General features: G+C 42.4%; 2 protein-coding genes across 4 annotated transcripts; both read right to left on the bottom strand.

The window, feature by feature from the left end:
* Positions 1–1,140: 1,140 nt before the first annotated feature.
* LOC143334143 (transcription factor MafG) lies at positions 1,141–15,268 on the bottom strand. Of its 2 annotated transcripts, none has more exons than XM_076752697.1 (3): positions 15,074–15,268; positions 2,966–3,038; positions 1,141–2,853 (listed from the first exon to the last, which is right to left on the bottom strand). In XM_076752697.1, the coding sequence occupies exons 2-3, from the start codon at positions 2,999–3,001 to the stop codon at positions 2,401–2,403; spliced, it is 489 nt and encodes a 162-aa protein (XP_076608812.1). In that variant the 5' UTR covers positions 3,002–3,038; positions 15,074–15,268; the 3' UTR covers positions 1,141–2,400. The 2 variants fall into 2 exon arrangements, with proteins under 2 accessions (XP_076608812.1, XP_076608813.1); XM_076752698.1 differs by having other exon boundaries at positions 14,314–15,089.
* Positions 15,269–15,850: 582 nt separating this feature from the next.
* On the bottom strand, positions 15,851–19,379 carry pycr1a (pyrroline-5-carboxylate reductase 1a). 2 transcript variants are annotated; one of them, XM_076752680.1, is made up of 8 exons: positions 19,247–19,379; positions 18,981–19,052; positions 18,794–18,864; positions 18,443–18,622; positions 17,631–17,852; positions 17,417–17,509; positions 16,887–17,050; positions 15,851–16,589 (listed from the first exon to the last, which is right to left on the bottom strand). In XM_076752680.1, the coding sequence occupies exons 2-8, from the start codon at positions 19,045–19,047 to the stop codon at positions 16,421–16,423; spliced, it is 966 nt and encodes a 321-aa protein (XP_076608795.1). In that variant the 5' UTR covers positions 19,048–19,052; positions 19,247–19,379; the 3' UTR covers positions 15,851–16,420. The 2 variants fall into 2 exon arrangements, with proteins under 2 accessions (XP_076608795.1, XP_076608796.1); XM_076752681.1 differs by having other exon boundaries at positions 16,293–16,589; positions 18,981–19,048; positions 19,247–19,269.
* Between the last annotated feature and the right edge of the window lie 979 nt (positions 19,380–20,358).

Below are 20,358 nucleotides of genomic sequence, written 5' to 3'. Positions count from 1 at the left end.
ACTACGCGACTACTTTCACCTTGAGGTGTAAAACTCCTTCACTGTTAAATTCCTTTTAGAGGACCAGGAGAGTGACGCGACACTTGGCACAGAAGGAGCGCTGCTGGCAGCTGCTGCTGATTGTAATTCTACGTGATCGTGCTGTGTCTCTGTCTGAGTGTGGATTGAAGCCCTTTATGACATGCTTATTATAAAACCGGAAAAAAAAAAAAGAGGAAACAGAAAATGAACGGAGCTGCCATCCCTGCCTGCCTTCTTCTCATCTAGAATGGTTTGTTCATTTTTAGAGTGACCTGTTTTGTCCTGAGCAAAACAAGCAGGAGCTTAGTGCATACAAACCCTACCGCTTTTAATCTGAAAATCTGAAGACCACTGGATAAATTTGCACAAGTGATGCTGCACCATTTGGCGATTACCCTTTGAGTTCATTGATGCAATCTCTTCGTTGTAGTCTTGACAAACTGTAAACTTTCTCAACACTTGGAGAGACAAAAAAAAAAAAAGCCCACAGGTAAACTACAAAACCGCTACCTTCACATTTCATTGAATCTGTCAAAAGCGAAATTTGAAGGGTTATTAATTTCCAGCCCTGCGATCTCATTCAGACCAATTAAATGGCTGGAATGAATACGATAATGAAATCTTCCTCTCAACAATGAAGCCACTTACTTTCAGGTTACAGAGGACGTTTTCCGAGGGGCATCCAGCACCGTTTGCAACCATTATTCAGATTCTGCGAGGACAGAATCACTTTAAGCTTCAGGTAAAAAGTCTTTTGAGTTAATGTCCACTAATGCCATTTCACCCAATTCTGTCTTACATGGCTCAAATGTGGTAAACTCTTAATGACAGTATGATTCGTAACTAACACCAAGGAAGCGGAGGATATCACAGATGCCAATACGCACAAAGACAATTGACCTTGTTTACACCACCTAGTTTAGCTCTACAGATTTGTTTTAAATAGCACAGCATTGACATCTATACAGTGAACGACACTGCCAACTTGTCACTTACACATCACATCACGCGCTACCCCACAGTACGCGCCTAGTCACTAGAAAAAGCTATCAGACTTCAATAGTAAGCCACTTTCGGTACAATTGCAAAAAAGATGTCACAGGATTTTTTTTTTTTTTTCACGTTTTCTTTATCTGTATTTCTAGAAACAATGGAAGGTAATCTACCTAGTAATAAAAACCAATAACTCAACATTAGACAAAGTTTTCTACACCTTAACAATTCAAACAGTAAAGCTTGTGTAAAGATTTTCTTTTGGAAATATCTGACGGCCCTGTCGACAAGTAATTACAAAAAATGCAATATATATCTTTTAAAGAAAACAACTTGAACCTATTTTCTCTATGAGCAAAAACGATGTTTCAAAATGTCTGTGGATTTCGCTGTCCCCACAAAACACGAGGATATTACTGTTATAACATTCAGGTTTTCAGATATTGTAGAAGAATCTTGTCATATTGGAATGGCACTCAGCTCTGGAACAATATCATTAAGAACTGCTGATCATTTTTAACGTTTCCACTTAACCATAAATATGCAAGACCTCTTTGTATTTTCAGTGCATACATATATTATTGCATCTACCAGTCATATCAATAATGACAAGTTCATTAAAGCCTGTCACAGACGCATAAACAGAAATGAATGCTAGATTTGGGAGCATTATTTCATGCTTATATTCTTGACAGACGACCAACAAGATCACAAATTGGACTAATTTGCTAGTTTTGGGTTAGTCAGGCTGTTTTGAAGACATCTGTAGCATCCACACCAAGAGTTTCTGACCGTTTGTTACTCATCCCGATTGAAGTCAGTGCATAATAACAAGCAAAGCGGTTCATACGTGGTCAGATACGTGCTGGCTCTTTTTACAGTTCATGTTGTGGAGTGGGCGAGGAGTAACGTCTCGAGGTTATTATTCGAATGGTTGTGAGACTCTACATGTGTCAGTTCTTAGGACGGAAATTTAAGAGCTCAGTCTTAAAAAAAAAAACAAAACGCATCACAGACCGCACCTTACCAAGACTCAGCCAGCTATTAAGTCTGAATTTGTTGTCACTTGTACTTTTACCGCCCAATATTTGTAACAATAATCTGCTTTTTAAATGAAACGCTTCACGACAGCCAATATCTCACAGTTCTACAATAACCGACTGATCTCCACAATTGTACAATTAGACTGTGTCGCCCCAAAGCACGGTGCGTCTGTCGTCAGGTGCAGGCTGCTGAGTCATACCTTAAGAGTGAATTTGGGAAGCATATTGTTAGTGTTAGTGACGAGGGTTAAAACGGAGAACTTACACAGGTGATCCTGCGCCGTGTTACAATGCACTGACTAGAGTTTAGTCTTGAAAATCTTCCTCCCGCCTCTTTCTGCTACTACGACCTAGCCTCCGTTTTGGATTTGACGATGGTGATGACGCTGGTGGCACCTACTTTACCGGGGATGAGGGGCCCTATGACAGAGGCCATAGGTCCCCTGGCTGAGGTGACGGGGCTGCGGGCCACAGTCCTGGCAAAGCTCTGCAGGGCCTCATACTTTGAACGCAGAGCGTCCAGCTCCACCTTCATGCTGGCATTCTCTGTGGCCAGCTTGTCCACTTCCTGCTGTAGCTGAGCCTTTTGCTTCTCCAGCTCCTCTTTCTGGGTGACACGCTTCACCCGGCAGCTGGCAGCGTAGCCCCGGTTCTTCAGGGTACGCCGCCGCTGCTTCAGCTGAAGGATTTCCTCCTTCGTCAGGCCCCGTAGATGCTGGTTCAGCTCCCGCACTGACATGGTCACCAGCTCGTCATCTGTCAGGCTGGTGCCATTTTCCCCTGGCTCCCGCTTCACCTGAGGGGTGGGGGATTCGTTAGTGTTGGTCTTTACAGTAGCATTTAACATTTAGCACGGAAAATCCTTCACACTTTGACAAATTTAATTCTGTTTCATACATGCTAATTACCTTCAAGGCTTTGTTTCCCTTGTTTGTGGTAGTCATGCCACAAGAGCCGCGTCCACCTGTACTGCTGGTCGGTCTGTGGGTAAGAAAAGCCAACGTCAGTATGTAAGAACAATCCCACCAGATAAAAAGCTTGGAGAAAGAACATTTCAGTGAAACACACAACAAGTATTCTCTGGCACAGAAGCTACAGCATGACTAAGTCCTTCAAATACACAAAGCACAAAGTGGGTCAAGGACTTAACACTTCCTTTGTAAGCGATGCCAGGTCTATTCAGCAACTGGTACCTGGACTATTACTGCATCTGTCACTAAGAACAAACAATTTGGTGGTATGCATTTCCTCCTCCAACGTCGGACTCTCACTTGAGTCCTGCGCTGAATTCAAACTGCAGCGAGGCGAGTCACAAGGAGGGTGACATTTAGCTGGCTGGCAGTGGTTCACAAATGATTTCTTGGAAAACAAAACTCAAGTCACTTTCGTTAAGTGCAGCCTCTTAGAGCAGAAACAGCAGAGGACGTGGACGGACTAAAGCAAAGCCTTCAGCCTTTCTACTGTACATACAACCTCAGCTAAAATACATTCGCAGGGCAGGCTTTTGTCTGCTTTATGAGTTATCCAGTCTAGACAGTCACACCTGTCTAGATTTGGCTGATGTGCGACTATAATCCCATAAATCAATGAAAGAGGGACATGCTGTAACGACTGCAGAGCCTCAGCTACCATCCAGAATAACAGGGCTGCACTGCAGTTTATTCTGTCATGTCAGTACTGAGGGAACACCAAGAGAGGCTGCGCAGGCAAGAAACCTAACCTACTGGTGTTAAGACAGACAGAAGGTTGGGTGCCTTCCACTGTGTGAGCTCTGTCCCAGGATAAATACACACACACACGATAGGTTTTCAGCACTTTTGGGGACATTACATAGACTTGCATTCATTTCCTGGAGACTTACCTTAAGCATAACCATAACCATTACTTGTCTAACCCTTACCCTAACCAAACCTTAACTGAAGTTTTCACCCTAAAATCTAATGATTTGCATTATGGTTACTTGAATTTTGTCCCCACAAGTAAGGCGAGTCCCCACGATGTGACTGTGTAAACACATTTATGTCCCCACAATGTGAGTAATACATGGTGATACACGCACACACACACACACACTCACACACACAGTTGTGGCTCTGGGTGCTTTACACTACACACAGTAAATGCTGTGTCAGCGACATAGGCACCCACCACAGTCAGCCCAGCCAGCACATTGCCTCTGTAAGCTGATTTACACAGCCCAGCAGAGTGTGTTTGTGCTGAGCACATAAACAAATACATGTGGGCTATTACAACTTTTTAGTATCAAAACAGGAAACAAAGCAGGGGTAGGGGATATGGACAAAATCATCTATCATGGGATATGTAATTTCATAGTACCGTAACAGTTCATATCACCATACAGTAACTGTTCTATACATTCAATTAACTAATGGTTTAAAGTCGTGCTTCATCACATTTAATTATTTTTGGAACTTCTGTACAAACAAAAACACCTGCCTCACATGAGACGACAATAAAACTGACATTCTTTCAAAATCAAAGCTTTAAGGTTGCAAATGAGAACAATAATTTCAAGGGTTACAGGTTTTAAGGTGCAAATAAATACCAGGCTGACTTCTGTCAAAAAGCCAAAAAAAAAAAAAAATCACAAAAATCTGTATTTTGAGTATATCAAAATATTTTTTTCATCTTTCATGTCAAAAAGCTGACAAAAGTCTATCAAAATAAACTACAGTGTACAAGTGTAACTCCAGCTTCAATATTATTGAGAAAAATATTGCCTCCTGCTCTTTATTTCCAATTCTACTGTCCTCTTTCATGTTGTTCTGTCACTCTCTTCTGTCACTCTCATGTCACTTGAGAACCTAGGTAGCAGTCCTGCCGCACAAATCATGTTACTTCATGTGTTTTTTTGCTGAATCCACCCCTGATTTACTACACAGCCTGTCCCAAACATATAGCACAGACACTGAGGGATTATCTCTTGCAGTGGAAACGGTATTGCTAAATCTCTATTAGTGACCGCATTTCTAGCGTCAAATGGTATATACACCCTCATATCGCCCCAACCCTAAACACTAAAAAACACTGCTGTAGACTCATGTGTGCATGTGTTTACAGCCTACACGCCCACTAAGCGAGTAATCATGTATGATGTGTGCAGAGAAGCTCAGAGAGGAAGAGAAAAAAACATAAGAGATGAGATGTAGCTCTGAGGTGCACTAAGATGGCCAGGATATTTCCATGGCAACAAAAGGGTGCTACAGGTGGACCGGTCACCTGAGCCAAACAGGGAGAGACAGACGCTTGTTAAAAATGACCTGAATACGACACTATCACACAGGCTGGGGACATAACATGGGGTCAGATTGTGACTCGCATTCTTGATGCTTTCACTTCAAAAAGTCCTCTGGCTCCTCATAAAACAGCAATGTTTCCCTGTGCTGCAGATGCCCATATAAAAAGGCCTTTCGCGTTCTGTGGAGGACTTTTTAAATGTGATACTTTCATCCCCGTTGGGCTGGCTATGAATAGCTGACTGATAGTAACACCTACCTTTCACTGGCCTTTGTGGTGACTCATTTCCAGTAAGCATTTGGACCACAGATGCAAAACATAATGGGATAATGGTCTGCCTGATGATGCACAGATAATGGACAAATAGACAGGAAAGTACTCCACTAATAGCTACTAGGATGAGAGCGGGAAAAAAAAAGGCTGCTTCTTCCAAATTTCATACAAGCCTATCATTTTCTCCTAAGCCGCCTAGACCCAACATTGTTCAATAACCAGTTGAAATCTTGAAAATGCAGAGAGATGGCACATTGTCCAGGTTGAAGAGGCGTATTCGGTCACACAGCTGTGTAGGGTAACACAGTAGGCATGGCTTGGCATGGCTGAAAGCTCACCATATGACACCGTGGAAGGATTGCGCCCAGGCTGCAACCCTCCAGCACAGGCTGCTGCCAACAGACGGCTACCAATGACAGGGCATGGCAGCACAACACAGACAAGGTCCAATGCACAGCTGCTCCCTTCCACTACCAGGCATGTCATACCTCGCAGAGACAAAGAGGCCCGCTCACACAAACACACACAGCAAAAGAAAGGGAAAAACACACCTGTAATTTTCCCAAAAATGTGACGGCAAAATTTCAGACTTGCTGCATTGATTTGCAACAGAATGCCCTTGCTTTTGACAAGTTCACCCTTTTAACAGTCGCAAACGAGGCCAGTGGACACCAGTGTCTTCCTTGCACACTTGTATTACCTCCTATTAATGATTTCAGGTCTTTTGTGTGTGCCGAGCAAAAGGAACAGGAGGCAAAAAGCTGCAGCTTGGAGCACAGGGGCAGCAGAGGTAGGGAGCAAGTGCAGGGACACAAGACGTCTTTTGTAGGTGCTTGCTGAATTTTTATGAATCGCCTGGAAGAACGCTGACAAATCAGAGCTGATTGCTTGTGGAGGAGAGACATCACACCCACAGGAAATAGAAATCGCTGAGTGTGGTCACCCAGAGAAAGGGAAGGAGGGGATGGTGAGAGAGACGGACAGAGAGGGAGAGAGCGGGAAAGAGAGGGTGAGAAGAAAAGAGAGAGAGAGAGAGCAAACAGCCTTGTGAAAAATGCACGCTCGACACATTTGGAGGAGCTTGAGAAGAACAGGTTGAGGGGGAAAAAAAGATACTGATCTCAGCAAGGACCAAAACCAAGGTGCCAATTAGGAAGTTGTGAAGTTGAACTAACACGACGCGAACAACCCCAGCCAACCTTCAAAAGCTGTCTGTGTTCATCTGAATCTATAGAGGGCAGCTCACGAAGGTGGGGTTGGCTTGGGTTGAGACTCAAAAAAGGGGGGGTGGGGGGCTCTGGTGGGATAAATGCTGATGTGACATGATAGGTCCGGCCTTGAGCCCGTGTCATGCTTTAATGATCTCATCCCCTCCACAGGATCTCTCCAGGGGGGCTGCCAAAGATGGACACCATTAGCTAGGGGACCCTTTGTTGAGGGGGAACCGAGGCTACAGCATCCACGCACTGCGTCCCCTGATGAATATTTATCACTGTCGTTCGCTGCCTAAGGTGGGGGTGGGAGACAGAGGCGGGGGTGGGAGGCTGAATAAAGATGCTCAGGAGGTGATTCTTCAAGGATACATCCAAGGCTCTTCCATCAACGGCTGTCTCAAAATGGCGGTGGGCTGGTGGGGCGGCGAGGGGGGATGGGGGGCTGGATTTCTGGTACTCGAGGTGGCACGCATGGTGGTTCAGGGCTGCAGGGAGAGCCAGCTCCACTTGACAGCAGTGTAACAAGATTATCAGGGCCATAAGAGCAAACAAAAACCCCAGCAACCTGCCTCAGAATCCAGATTACAACAGCGCCTGCTCTCTGAATACTAAACATGGCTGGGGAGGAGGCTTTGCTGAGACATGACAGTGGATTGTATATCACATACCTAATCACATGCACATGTATCCACACCGAGACAGATTACCAAAACCACACAAGCACATATAAATTTAACTTGTCATGATCAATTCTTGAGAAGAAGCGTCCGCGCACTTGGCACTGGCAGCTTGCTAATGAAGTGAATAAAACTAGACAGTGGAGGTGCATGCTGATGAAGGACTGTTTTCGGGAAAGCACAGGCAGCATCCAACAACGGCAACTCAGTTCTGTGAAACTAACAGCTGAATATCATCTCACACCAAACAATGCATTTCTCTCCAAAAGAGAGGACAAACAATGTGGCTTGTTTTGCTCATATGCCGAGTTTAAATTTCTTTCTTCTGCTATGACCAGTCCGGACTTGTAAAGGTTTGTACAGCCAAGAGAAGAGACATATGAGCTTTGGCTCAAGTACAAATTCAGCCTTAGATGATAGAGCATCTTAGCATCATTCTCAATCCATTGTCTTTGCAAAACATGCACATCTTAAGCCCTATTCGCACGGGACTGGCAGTACCAGGGGGCAGGGGATCTTTTTAATTTAGAAATTATCTCCCACGTCTGTGTTTTGTGCGGCAAATTCGCATGGGGTACGTCTGTATTTCACTTGAATTTACTCACATTATCCCTCGGGTGTGCTGTCGAGGCTCAGCCTAACAACCACCTCCTGAATTAGCATCCAAAAAAAAACTGCATCCAAAATGCTGTCAAAACTTTAACTAATAACGGACATCTCCATAATTCTCAATTGGGAAAGAAGCAGAAAAAAGGCGCACAAAAAAAAAACCCTTGGGGTGGGGGGGGTGGGGGGCTGGGGGGTTAGTAGTCCCGTGTGAATATGGCTTTAGGTGATTAACACAACACAAAAAAAGGGAGCTAGATGTGAAGTCAGTATGATCACCTATTCAGTTTCCCTGATCAATAATGCATCAGACTTGTAGCCTCTCGCTCGATTATCATGGACTTTCCACAAGAAATAGGACGATGACCACAAAGATACTCAAAAGCACTTTCTTATTAAGCTTTGGCTCATTAATATATACTCAATGCTTATTTGTTCTCTTGTCCACTTGCTCTATCAGGCTTGAGACTGTCAGTGCACTCAGCCAACCTTGTCACCCTGCATGCCATAAATAGCCATTCTCAACACTTCATGCCTGAGCAGAGTCACTACTTTTACTCCCTTCTAGTTTGGAGTTGAAATGATCGCTTACAGTAGATATTCAGATCTAATCATTCCTCCCTTCAGCTGAGTGAAGTCAATTATCAAGCACGCCGCATGTGTTGGGCGCCATTTAACTGCAAATTAAAAATCAGACTCCTCTGATAGCTCTGGAAGAGTTACTGGAAAACTGGTGTAAACTTGTGTATGGAGAAAACAGTGTGTGTTTGTGTGAGAGAAAGGTACAATGGGAAGAGGGGAGGGAAGCTATTAACTACTAAGTATTCAGAGCGTGAAATAAGAGTGACAAAAAGAGGGAGAGGGGAAATCATTCAGCAGCTTTCAGGGGGAAATGTGATACGCTTGTAGCAGAGGGGAAATATTGAGCCAATACTTTTGACCAGAGGAAGTTCAGGGCGATGCTAAAATAGCAGTTAAACAAAATCTTACAGCAATGCAAACCGTGACTATGGCTGAAGGGTTTAAGAGTAGGTAGCAACAGCCGGTATTGATATTGTACCTAATGTTGTTCTCACCTGAAGTCAAGGGACACAGAAAAGATGCTGAATACTCGGGAATTTCTCAGCACCTCATGACTCAATTCTGTGATTATAAAATGATTATCGATGCATCAAAGCTTTTTTTTCTCTCACTGTGTAACTACTTGCTCCTTTTAAAACATGATGGATTTGTAATGATCCCTAATTAAAATGAATTATGGATACTTTCATTATCTTTGCTCACTCTCACCAAATCTTTAAGAAATAGCCTAGCGTCGTAATCCATTATGTTTCAGCATCCAGTTGGTTCAACGTTACGAAACGAGCAGCCTGGTCTTACAAAACTGTTACGGGCGATCATAATGGAGAGAATTGGACTTTAAATTTCCGATCGTTGACCTTTCTGCATCGAGACGTAATCTTTTAAGGGAGAATCTGGATGCATCTAAGAATGGTTCCCCCTCCTAAGCCCTACTGACTACATTGATTTAATGAAAACACACTATAATCAACATAATTTGCTCTGAAAGGAAATTTGCGATTGATGTTTCATCCGAGGATTTAGTGATTCCTGTTTCAGAAGTGCCCTTTCCTCTAATACCGTAAATGAAGATCTGAAAAAGACTGAATTTCTACCTGCTGCATAATAAAAACCAGGGGGAAATTGCATGTGTGCTCATGAGCCTATTTATTAGCACCTAAATCTGGGCCAGTCCCTTTTGTAGCCTACATGTTTCTAATTTTACAAAGCACTGCATTTTAACTCAGACCAGGGTAAATGTTCAGTCTACTGTCAAATAATATAAATATATGAGCAGACAATGCTCACCCTGAACCTTTTTGTAATGCACTTATTTAGATGCCTTCATTTAGAGAAGCCAGTGTGAAGAGATAATAAATAATCATAATTGTGGAATTTACATTTAAAATGTGAAATTGTTCAATCATTACTAAACTAAGATTAGACTAGTCTTTTTCCGGACGAAGGCAAACAATAATCTAGTCAAACGTGGCAATTCTGTGGTTTATTCATGTCAAATTTGTGATGAATTTCTAAGATATTTGTCAGTATTGCTTTATTTAATATCTGGTTCTAAGATGGAGACAAATAGCAGGTGATGAAAGTTAAATATCTGTAGATATTCCATAACTTTCCGGAGCTTCCTGGTGCACAATATTCCACATTTGATCATTATATGTTCTTCGACAGCAGTTTGCAGACTGACGCATGCTGAGGATTTGTCATAATGTGAAAACAGACACCAGAACATGATGTACTATAACAAACCGTGGCACTGAAAAAAGTCCCATACAGAACCCAGTAAGTTACAGCATCCAGAGCAGCATGTGAGACATGTATGTCTGAAATTTACATCCAGTTCATGTGGTTTAAAGTGAAAACATGAATCACCACCCTCAAGGGATTTTGCATTTTCTGAAGTAACTGATAATGTGAAGCTTATTTAAAGGGACTCTGGTTAGACTGGTTTGCATTAACCAATGTTTCGATACATAGAGAATCTATTTCCAAGCTCAGTAGCTGCTGTTTACTCTCATAGCTGCTCTGTTAGTACAAGCAGTATGACAGGAGAAGAGACTTCATTGGCCTTCCACAGCATCTGCCTGGAGGACTTGATTAAACAGGAAGAGAATAGCTCTTGATACTTCGGCCTTGCACTGGCAGAGGAAGTAAGGGTTGCAGGCAACCCACACACTGGCAAAATATCCAGGAGCTTTACTACACTGGTTGCATACATATTAAATGCATATTGCATTGACCTAACATCTACAACACAGTCTTTGCCGCACAAAAGGCTAAACTAGAGCAGTTCAACACATTTTAATGCTCCTGAATGTAAAATAATATTGGATGAATTCACATCTTTGATAGGTATCACTGCACAGCTGTGATTTCTCTTCAACTGAAACACCACTCTGTGATAATGCCATCAAACAAACAGAGCTCAGCAGTATCACTGAATTTAAGAAAAAAAAACAAGAAAAAAAAAAAAAATTATCACCTTATTTTTCCTGGGGAGTGCTTTGATTCAAGTGCAGCCAGTTAGCAGAGTTATTACCTGAAAGTAACATCGATGCTAATTTCTATTAATAACACTGCCAGCGCTCAGTTCAAATTATGCCCAGTGATTGATGAGGTCTGCCTACAGGATATTTGATGGAGCCTCACACCCAATGTGGTTGTCCAAAAGAAAAAAAAATACAAATATGTCACTCCAGCACACAGAGTCCTCAATGTGACGCCCTGCGCACTTATTTTAGCCTGAACTAAAGCTTAGAGTACTGGGACAAACAGCTAATTTAATCACATATCAAAGGATGCAGAAGAGGACAAAAAATGCTGATTTGGTCTAATGGTTAGAAACCTTATTTTCTAAGAGTAAGGTCACAAGTTTGATGCCCACAGCAGTCAGTGCGTCCATCCACAGATGAGCTGAATTCTTTCTTGAGCAAGAAACTGAACCACAGCCTACTCACCCTGTGTACCACAGCTAAATAAATAGCTGAATAAATATCAAATAAATAACTCTCTGTTGTATTTAGTGATAGAGAACACCAGCTTTTATACATTTCATCTATGTCATTCTGCTTTTGTAAATTTGTATTTTGCATGAATAAACACCTCACATTTATAAAAATTTGATTGTAATGTTGTCTATTGGTGTCAGTAAAAAGACACTGGCTGTACAAAGCAAGTGACAAAAAATATGAATGCTCTAACTGCTGCTTATACAGCGTAATAAGGTACAATACAAATATAGTAGGCATTTATTTGGGAAGACCAGAATCATTTACAATGAATCTGTTAATGTTATCAAGCACCAATACAGGCAGTACTAGTGGCGGTTTAATGATCCGCCTGAGCTCCTTTCCAATGTGGGTTACACTACTTATCTTAGAACAAGGTCTCACTATCTTTAACCTCCTTAAAAATTGTTTATACATATCTGGCCCGGGACGAGTCAGAACAAAGCGAGAACAGTCTAATTTTGTCTCCTGAAACTCTGGAAACTCTTGATTTCTTCCCAATGTCATTCACTAGTTTCATTTGACTCAGCTTCTCACACAAGCACGGGTCCAGTTTAATCGCTTGTTTTTAATGTCAGTTCACCACTGATGTGTCCCAAACATGCATCAGCCGAGATAAAAGTAGGTTACATGAAAAACAGCAGCTAGTGCACGGCTCTCCGCTTATGCTCTCCATGTTCTGTCCGATATTGGCTAATCTAAATTATGAACACACAGAGAGCAGTAATGAACATGCCAAGTCTAACTCAAGTTCCAAACAGAAATTCATCAAACACACTTGCTACTCTGTCTGGATGAAAGTACTGCTTTGAGAAGTGGAGCGGGCATATCGCAATGCTAAGCAATCATAATCCGCACCACACTTGCAAGAGGTTTCATCACCAACATTCCCTCCCCATTGCAAAAAGAGGGGAAAAAAACTATATTGATCTTTTTCTCCCTTCCTTCCAGGCATTCCCATTTCCCAGTGCAGCTTAAGCAGCACTTTTGTGGACAAATCCCACATTTGTGTTCCTTTCTGGAGGCTATTAATTGTCCTGAATAGGCGTAACTACTCCCAAGGCACAGCTGTGTTGGCCATACAGAGGTGTTGGTGGCCAGACTGCGCTCTATGCTGTGCAAAGTCTTGCCTCCTGTTTCGTCAACCTCAAATATCCTCTTCTACCCTCCGCCGCCTGCCCATTCTGAGCAACGCCACTGGGTATGAGTTGTGCACTCGGTTCACCTCTGTGGTATCCTGCCTTATTTTATCATCGCTACCTCAATGCAAGAGGCGATAAATCTCGGAGCTGATCTCCACCACTCCCTGCCTCCATCCGCACACCATTGCCAGCCCCATTGGGCTCTTATACGGGCCCTCATCTGTTCTGGTTACCTGCAGAGAAAGGCAGCGATGGGCATTACGCTTTATTGCAAAGCTGAGCTTCTGATGTAGGGCTGGCCTGTCTGCTAAACACACTTCAATGCCCTGCTCGCATGAACAGAGATGATGAAATAAGTTGGATATCTGAGCAAGAATGGGTAACTTCTATCGGTTTAGCCCTGCCTATATATGCTCAACAGTTTCCAAGGTGACTTTTCAAATTGCACAGAGATTCTCCATGGATAATTCATTACCTGCCCTCCATAAGCGTGCACTCTAATAGGCAGCAAATTTCATCATGTCACACAGGGAAACAAGAGCATCTGCCAACCCAAAATAAAAGAAATGAAGTGTTATACGGCATTAAATACTGTCACAAGCAAGCTGTGTTTATATTTAGCATACAATTCAATTAAAAAAAAAATAAAAAATATGAGGCATTTAAGGCACAATCCAAAATACTTATTTCCTGCACAAGCATTGTATTTCAAATGCTATCTAAATTATGTGTTGTTTTCAACTTCCCATACATCCCATAATTACACATGACCCAATTTAAACAGCCACTCATTGCAAGACTCCATTATAACAACACAGGCATAATATATTGCTTATCATGCATTTTTAAAATGGATTTGACATCGCAGTTGACACTTAAGCACTTAGTCTAAATGTACTCACACCGTGTTTGTTGATGTGCATCATGACAGCACTGCAATAAAACGCACATTCTCAGCTGAATGTAGATGAGGCTATTGATAAATGCATGATGGTCATCACTTGATGCTCACGGCTTGATGACTGACTTGCACGACAGATCAGCACCGTTTCGATCCATCTCCTTAATAACGGCGGCTTGGTGATAAACATCGACCCTTCTCCACCGAGCAGACCTTTGTCCGGTGGTGCCATATTTCGGGGTGGATTCTGAGAACGTCTAAATACATCATTGTGATGATTCAGCACGATAAAAATACCGCTACTTGTTTGTTGGCTGTGATAATTAAACAATAGTGTGGTTAACTGCCTGGCTGATATCAAAGCCAAGGACGGCGGGTTAGGTTTGGCTCTGCCATTGTTACAATTTAACCACTGGTTAAATGAATTGTCACTTCAGGTGAACCAATTCAACACGAAACGATGGTTCGGACGCATTTCCTAACAGACGGCATCCATGCACGCATTTAAAGCCGCACAAAAGCACAACAACATTGCACAGATTTAGCGATCCCGCTCATCTTTGACAGAAATGTCATGAGGAAAACATTGAGAACCAACCTGATCTCGCTAAACCGCTGCCTCGGCGTGCTCTTGCTCCTTTTCACAACGAGGTGATGAAGCAGCAGGTTTGAACAGCAAGAAGCGCATGAGTTGACAAACCACCAAGAAGCGCTGTGATACAGGGGGCACGCGACGCCTGGGCAAACTATTTAGCACAAAAGCAGCCTAGTTACACAGTTTCTGACATTCCGCGACTCTTGTCTCCAGCCGCTCATCGCCTGCTTGTGAAAGTGGCAAACAACTCCCCGCCTACAAAACAAGCAAGCGAGGAAATCCCCGTGCTCAGCCTTCCTACTATAACTGTGGCATTACACCACAAGGAGCGATTCCTCAACCGAGGGGGGAGAATTCGCCATTTACGCGCGAAACGGCTGGCCGTCGCGCGACATCAAACCGCAAATCTGACTGACATGTTTTATTCGCAGATCATGAGTGTGTACAAAAGATTAGCTGCCATCTCAGCATAGTAGCAGCCCGACCGTTGTCAGTTCCCGGCGACTACAAGCAGCGCTTCCGGTAGGAGCTTTCAAAATACACTCGCGACGAGTGAGAACACGCGTGTTAATCGCTTCAGTCATGCGGACACTCTTAGTTTGAAAACCACTTCTTTTACAAATCGGGCTATCTTGACGAGGACAGATGTACGAAGCTAGGTGTGCTAGCCCACGAAGCTAGCCGCGGCCAGCTTGTCAGCGGCGAGGCGAAGGCATGCACACTCAGCATAACAACACCGACTCTGTTTGGTTTACAGACCCACCTGACTTAAAAATGACGCCGTCTCAAGTCGCTGCTGTCAATGTCCTCTTCTTATACCGTCACGACGACGAGCGAACATTAGCGGCACGGATAAATTTCAGTTTCACTGAAAGAAGCGGCAGCGCTTCCAAACGCCAGCTCGTGCTCTCCTTGTTGATTCCTTTCTCTTGTATCGAAGCCAGACGTCATCGTGTTTGGTCACGTGGCTTCATTCATGAAGGATGTTTCCTCACAAGAAAAAAAAAAACCTTTTAACCAAAATTGTACCACCTATTGTTAGTGCGGCCGCTAAGACTATTTAGTGGGTAGAAAACAGCACTGCTTGCACTTTCGCATTAATTAATCACATCCACGTTGTTACTTATTATTTAATAATACGAGGTTTGAGAACAGTTTATTTGCGTCATTAAATATACCATGTGGCACATCTTGTTTTAAAACATGCATAACTACAAGCATGGTGCAGATCTTGACCGCTACACTGCATAACACTGAATGATTATTTAATAAACCTAATTTTGCCAGCTGCCATCAGACGGGACTGACTAAAATAAGGTTTAAAAATCCACATCAAGCACATTTATTGAAATTATTATTCTCTTTGTCTGCCAGCAGATCTTTCCTCAGTTGAACCGCTGCTGAAATACACATAAATACACACGTTCTCACCCCGGTATCCATCTGCTGGTTATTGCTGCCCTCACTTCCACATACTGTTCAACAGGACTCTCAAGCCCTGCCAGACTCCCCCAGATTAAATTACTATTTATATAGTTTTCCATTCTTCCTTTATTATTTCTTTTTAACACGTATTATCAATATTTTTTGTCTTTCTCGCCCATACACAGCAATGTTCAGCAGAAATCCACTTAAAAATTGCATTCATTTAAATCACAGTTGCTGAATGATGTTATTATTAGTATTATTTCAGTCGTGATTGTTTTGTTTTATATATTTATCATGTCAAAATCTTCACAGTTTTCCTGTTTGCCCTTGTACATTTTATTCCTGTTTCTATCACTGCTAGTCACTGCTTCTTCTTTTTTTTTTTTTGCACCAATAAAAAAAAGAAATTACTACTACTGACGGGGACAAATGATGTCACAGCACAGGAATTAAACCTTAAATAGGGCAGCATTACAAATATAAAACATAAAGCCTCACAAAGAAATTTTATTACAAAAAGAATATATTTCCAGTATTGTCCCAAATTTAGTTGTTTTTCTAGAAAGTAATTCACTAGCTTAGCTTATTTTTCAACACAAATCTGCAAGTAGTGGTTTATTTACAGCATATACTGCATCTTCACTGATGTCACAGGCAACATTAAAATGTGCTGTTTCAAAGATCACTTCTTCTTGGTCCTCGGGTTACTGTTGTTGAACATACTGATCCCACGAGATCTGACTCCAACAGCTTCTGCAGTCACTCCTGGCTGCTGCAACACTTTGTCCAGAGTTGTCTTCTTTATGGCTGCTGGCGAGATTTTCTCTTGGTCGGCCAGAAACTGAAGTTCCCTTTATAGGTAAGGGCGGAACATAGAGACATTTACAACATAGTATAAAGCATTCATATTTAGCATAACATATAGTACAGTAGTGTCATAATCATCTTATTAGTAACCAGAGACATGCCAAACTCTCATTGTAACATTATTTGCATGTAGCTCCATCTGCTGTCTGAATTATAAACTTCAAAAGAAATATATCACCCTTTGGACATTTCCATATCACAATTAACTTAAAAGCCTTTCTTGTGCATCCCTTTCACAGGAAACATGATGTGTTTGTCTCACACTTTTCTTATCAGCTTACCTTGTCCGAACACAGGAGGCCTCCACGGCGTTGATCAGGAGGCTGCGGAAGCCGCCGCTCTCCATGACATGCAGGGCGTGGATGGTGGCGCCCCCTGGTGAACACACGTTGTCCTTGAGCTGCCCGGGGTGTTGCTCGGAGTCTAACAGCATTCGAGCAGCCCCCTTTAAAGGAACAAAAAGGGAGAGCCACATTGGACTAACAGCACTGATTATATGCACAGATATTGTGTGTTCAGTCTGTGTCTATAAACAACAAAGACAGGCTGCAGCTGACTCTATCTGGATTTATAGATTCTACAGGGACAGTGTACGTTAAACTGTTTATGTTTTCTCGTGAGAACATTACAATGGCCCCATGTGCAAAAATAAAGCTGATAAAACTGATTTAAAACAAAAATCAGGCACCGCAAATCTTGAAAACCTTCATTAAAACCACCCAAACCAACAGTAAGTTTATGACACAGGAACCAAAGCAAAGAAAGCACCTACATGTAGCACATACATTGGTTAAAAAGATAAAGGTAATACCAGCAGGGCTTGGGCTCCGAGGCGCACAGCCAGTCTCCTGGGCAGGCCCATTTTCACTCCACCATCAGCGAGAGCATCTACAGCTGTAAACGCCTGCAGGGCCGCAAGCCGAGGTGTAAGGATGAGGGAAAACAATGCAAAAGGAACATGTTTCACATTTGCTATGGGTAAGGCAAGATTGTAAAACACATTCGACATTATGTAAAAGCCTCACGTAAGCAGGACCGCTGCCGCTGAGGCCGGTGACGGCATCAATCAGGTCCTCTTCCACCTCAGTGCAGTATCCCACGCTGGCCATCAGCTGCTCCAGTAGCTGTCCATCCTCCACTTCTGCATGGGTGCCTGTGGCGTACACAGTGGCCCCCTCACGCACCACCACTGGAGTGTTGGTCATGCAACGCATTACCTTTGGAGCAGGGCGATACTGGTGCAGCTTCTGTAAGGGATAAAAGAGTACTGAATGAACCAGGGCTGCAGCTAACATTTATTTTCATTGCAGATTATCTCGATTAATTGATTGTTGCAGCTCTACAATGAGCTGTCCTGAAACTATAGGAACAAAAAGTCGGACTGAGAGGATCATTTATAGTTTACACACTGACAAAAGAATAGTTGACTTTTCATTTGCATTTGTCATCCATGTTTTTTTTTTTTTTTCTTAAATGGAAAAGCATTGGTTATATCATGTGACTGTTTTGCCTGAGGGTCTGCTGAGACCAGAGCACAGAAATACAGCGAGAGAGAGCCTCATGTTAAAATGAACAACGAAACCCAAAATTCACAAGCACTGGCCATCATCTACAGCTGAGAGATGTGTAAAAACATGATTGATGATTCATAAATGGCATGTCATAGAACTATGAATCATCTCAAATTTTTATTATCATAAAACTGAGCAACATTACAGTTTCAATAATGTATTTTCTGACCCATGACATTGTAAGTAGTGGGTGAAAAAAAAGAAGATAATGTCAATATTATCCAGTTCTGCTACTAAAAAACTCTGTTCAGAGGGCTGTGACTTGCCTTCTCAATAGAGCTGATAGTGACACCTGCAGCACAGGACACAATAAGATGCCGATCTTCGATGTCTGGTCCAATCTCATCCAGTACAAAAGGAATGATGTGTGGCTTCACAGCCAGGAACAGAACATCACTTTTGTTCACTGTCTCTTTGTTGCTGGTGGTGAAATTGACACCCAATTTCTGCAAAAAATACTATCATTTAGCACTTTGCCGGGGAGGTACACATAGAAATCCATTACATGTAAGCAAAGCAATATTATATACATTTTAAACCCACACATACAAACATATTTGTAATGAAACAGAATCACTGATGGCATAAAGCACTGACATCCCTAATTGCCTACCCACCCGCAGTCCCTGTACAGTGGGGAGATCTGTGTCTGGGGAACTGGCTGTGATTCTGTGGGTGGCAATCACGCCTTGAAATGGGGAAATAAAAAAGGTCCAGAAATCATTTCAGTGTCTGATTGCAATCAACATACATCAACAACACAAATGTGAGTTAGACATACGTGGAGTATGACTGAAAACTCACCCGCTGCTGTGAAGCCTCTGACCAGCGCGTGGGCCAGCTGGCCTGCTCCAATGAAACCCACACTCATTCTGTCTGTGTGAGGACAGAGGTGACAACTTTAGCACGGATGGAAACATTTTATCTCAACAAAAGCTGAGGATTTTCGAAGTCTGGCTGGGGCCGCTGTGCTGCGGTAGTAAACTAACTCTTACTTCCTTATTAAAGCCGAGCAAACGGATCTGGAAACATGGCGGCAGCAGCCATATATCCGCAAAGAAAAGACTTACGTTTATACTTGAGAGCTCCTCACTTGGCCGACCGACTCATCCAGAAACCGCTTCACAAAAACACTTTGAATTTCCAGCACTGTCAACGTGGCCCGGCCGTCTCGCGCTCTACTGTACCTGCCGAGGTACATTTGGCTGGCAAGCGAGCAAACCAATGAGGTTACAGAAACAGAGGACACGTAACACGTTCGGCCAATCGCAGTAACACTAGAACAACTTTGGGCGGGTTTTTGCTAAGCTGGAAAAGCCAGTTGCATCAGGTTGTGCCGTGGGGCAGAAAAGTTGGTCAGGGTGTCCGTACTTTGCTATCATCTGCTGGTGAAACGCTTGAAAGGCATGGTGGTGACTATTTCCTGGGAACATATTGTCCTGACCCAGAAAGTCAACTTCTAGCCGGAAGTAAATAATACACGTGTTTCTTTATTGCCTCCATTGAGCAACTACATTTCATAATCTTCATCATATTAACCTTATAGGCCCTGGGTTTGATCAGCAGAGCTACTTTCAGCTTATCAATGTTTCATCAGGGGTTGTAAAACTCAAGCTTTGGCATGGATCTGACAAAGGCTTAAAATTAGACAGAATACTCTATAGTTCACTATTAAATATTGATTTTAGTTCAACCTTAACAATACACAAATGAGATTACTGATTTCACTGTGTAATAGAGGAGTTTTCTCAAAGTTGAAAGTAAAGCTTCACATATCAGTTAAGACAAAGCAAAGGATCCAGAAATCAAAACGACCAACAAAACATACTGTTTGATATTTTATTAAACATGGAGTATGTCAGAAACGTAGCGAAAGACTGTGCTTATCCCAAATAATCAATTTCATACTCCTGTCAAAATTTTGCCATATAAAATTCATGTATTATATACATTTAACATTCAGTGGAAAACAGGAAAAGCCCAAAAAACTCGATCATCTGGCATTATATATGTAGGAGGACATGAAAACAAATTGGAAAAAAATACAGCAAAATGGCTTGAAAGCCAAAACCAAAAGCTATGCTCAGTGCATACAGTTCTTAACATATGCTATGCATTTCTATGAGATATTCAATATGGCTTTCAATATATAATACACACATTAATACTTAAATAAAGTGTT

Source organism: Chaetodon auriga, chromosome 16 (genome assembly GCF_051107435.1).
Source record: "Chaetodon auriga isolate fChaAug3 chromosome 16, fChaAug3.hap1, whole genome shotgun sequence".
Classification (NCBI taxonomy): Eukaryota; Metazoa; Chordata; class Actinopteri; order Chaetodontiformes; family Chaetodontidae; genus Chaetodon; species Chaetodon auriga.
The sequence above is the reverse complement of the archived record's forward strand: the minus strand, read 5'-3'. Positions and strand labels throughout refer to the sequence as shown.

Excerpts from the sequence above, each read along its gene's own strand:
- pycr1a (XM_076752680.1), bottom strand. The coding sequence starts at position 19,047 with ATGAGTGTGGGTTTCATTGGAGCAGGCCAGCTGGCCCACGCGCTGGTC. Across the intron at positions 18,865-18,980 it reads CAGAGGCTTCACAGCAGCGG|GCGTGATTGCCACCCACAGA; the intron begins GTGAGTTTTCAG and ends CCCCATTTCAAG. Across the intron at positions 16,590-16,886 it reads GCCTCCTGTGTTCGGACAAG|GGAACTTCAGTTTCTGGCCG; the intron begins GTAAGCTGATAA and ends TTACCTATAAAG.
- LOC143334143 (XM_076752697.1), bottom strand. The coding sequence starts at position 3,001 with ATGACTACCACAAACAAGGGAAACAAAGCCTTGAAG. Across the intron at positions 2,854-2,965 it reads AGGGAAACAAAGCCTTGAAG|GTGAAGCGGGAGCCAGGGGA; the intron begins GTAATTAGCATG and ends CCCACCCCTCAG.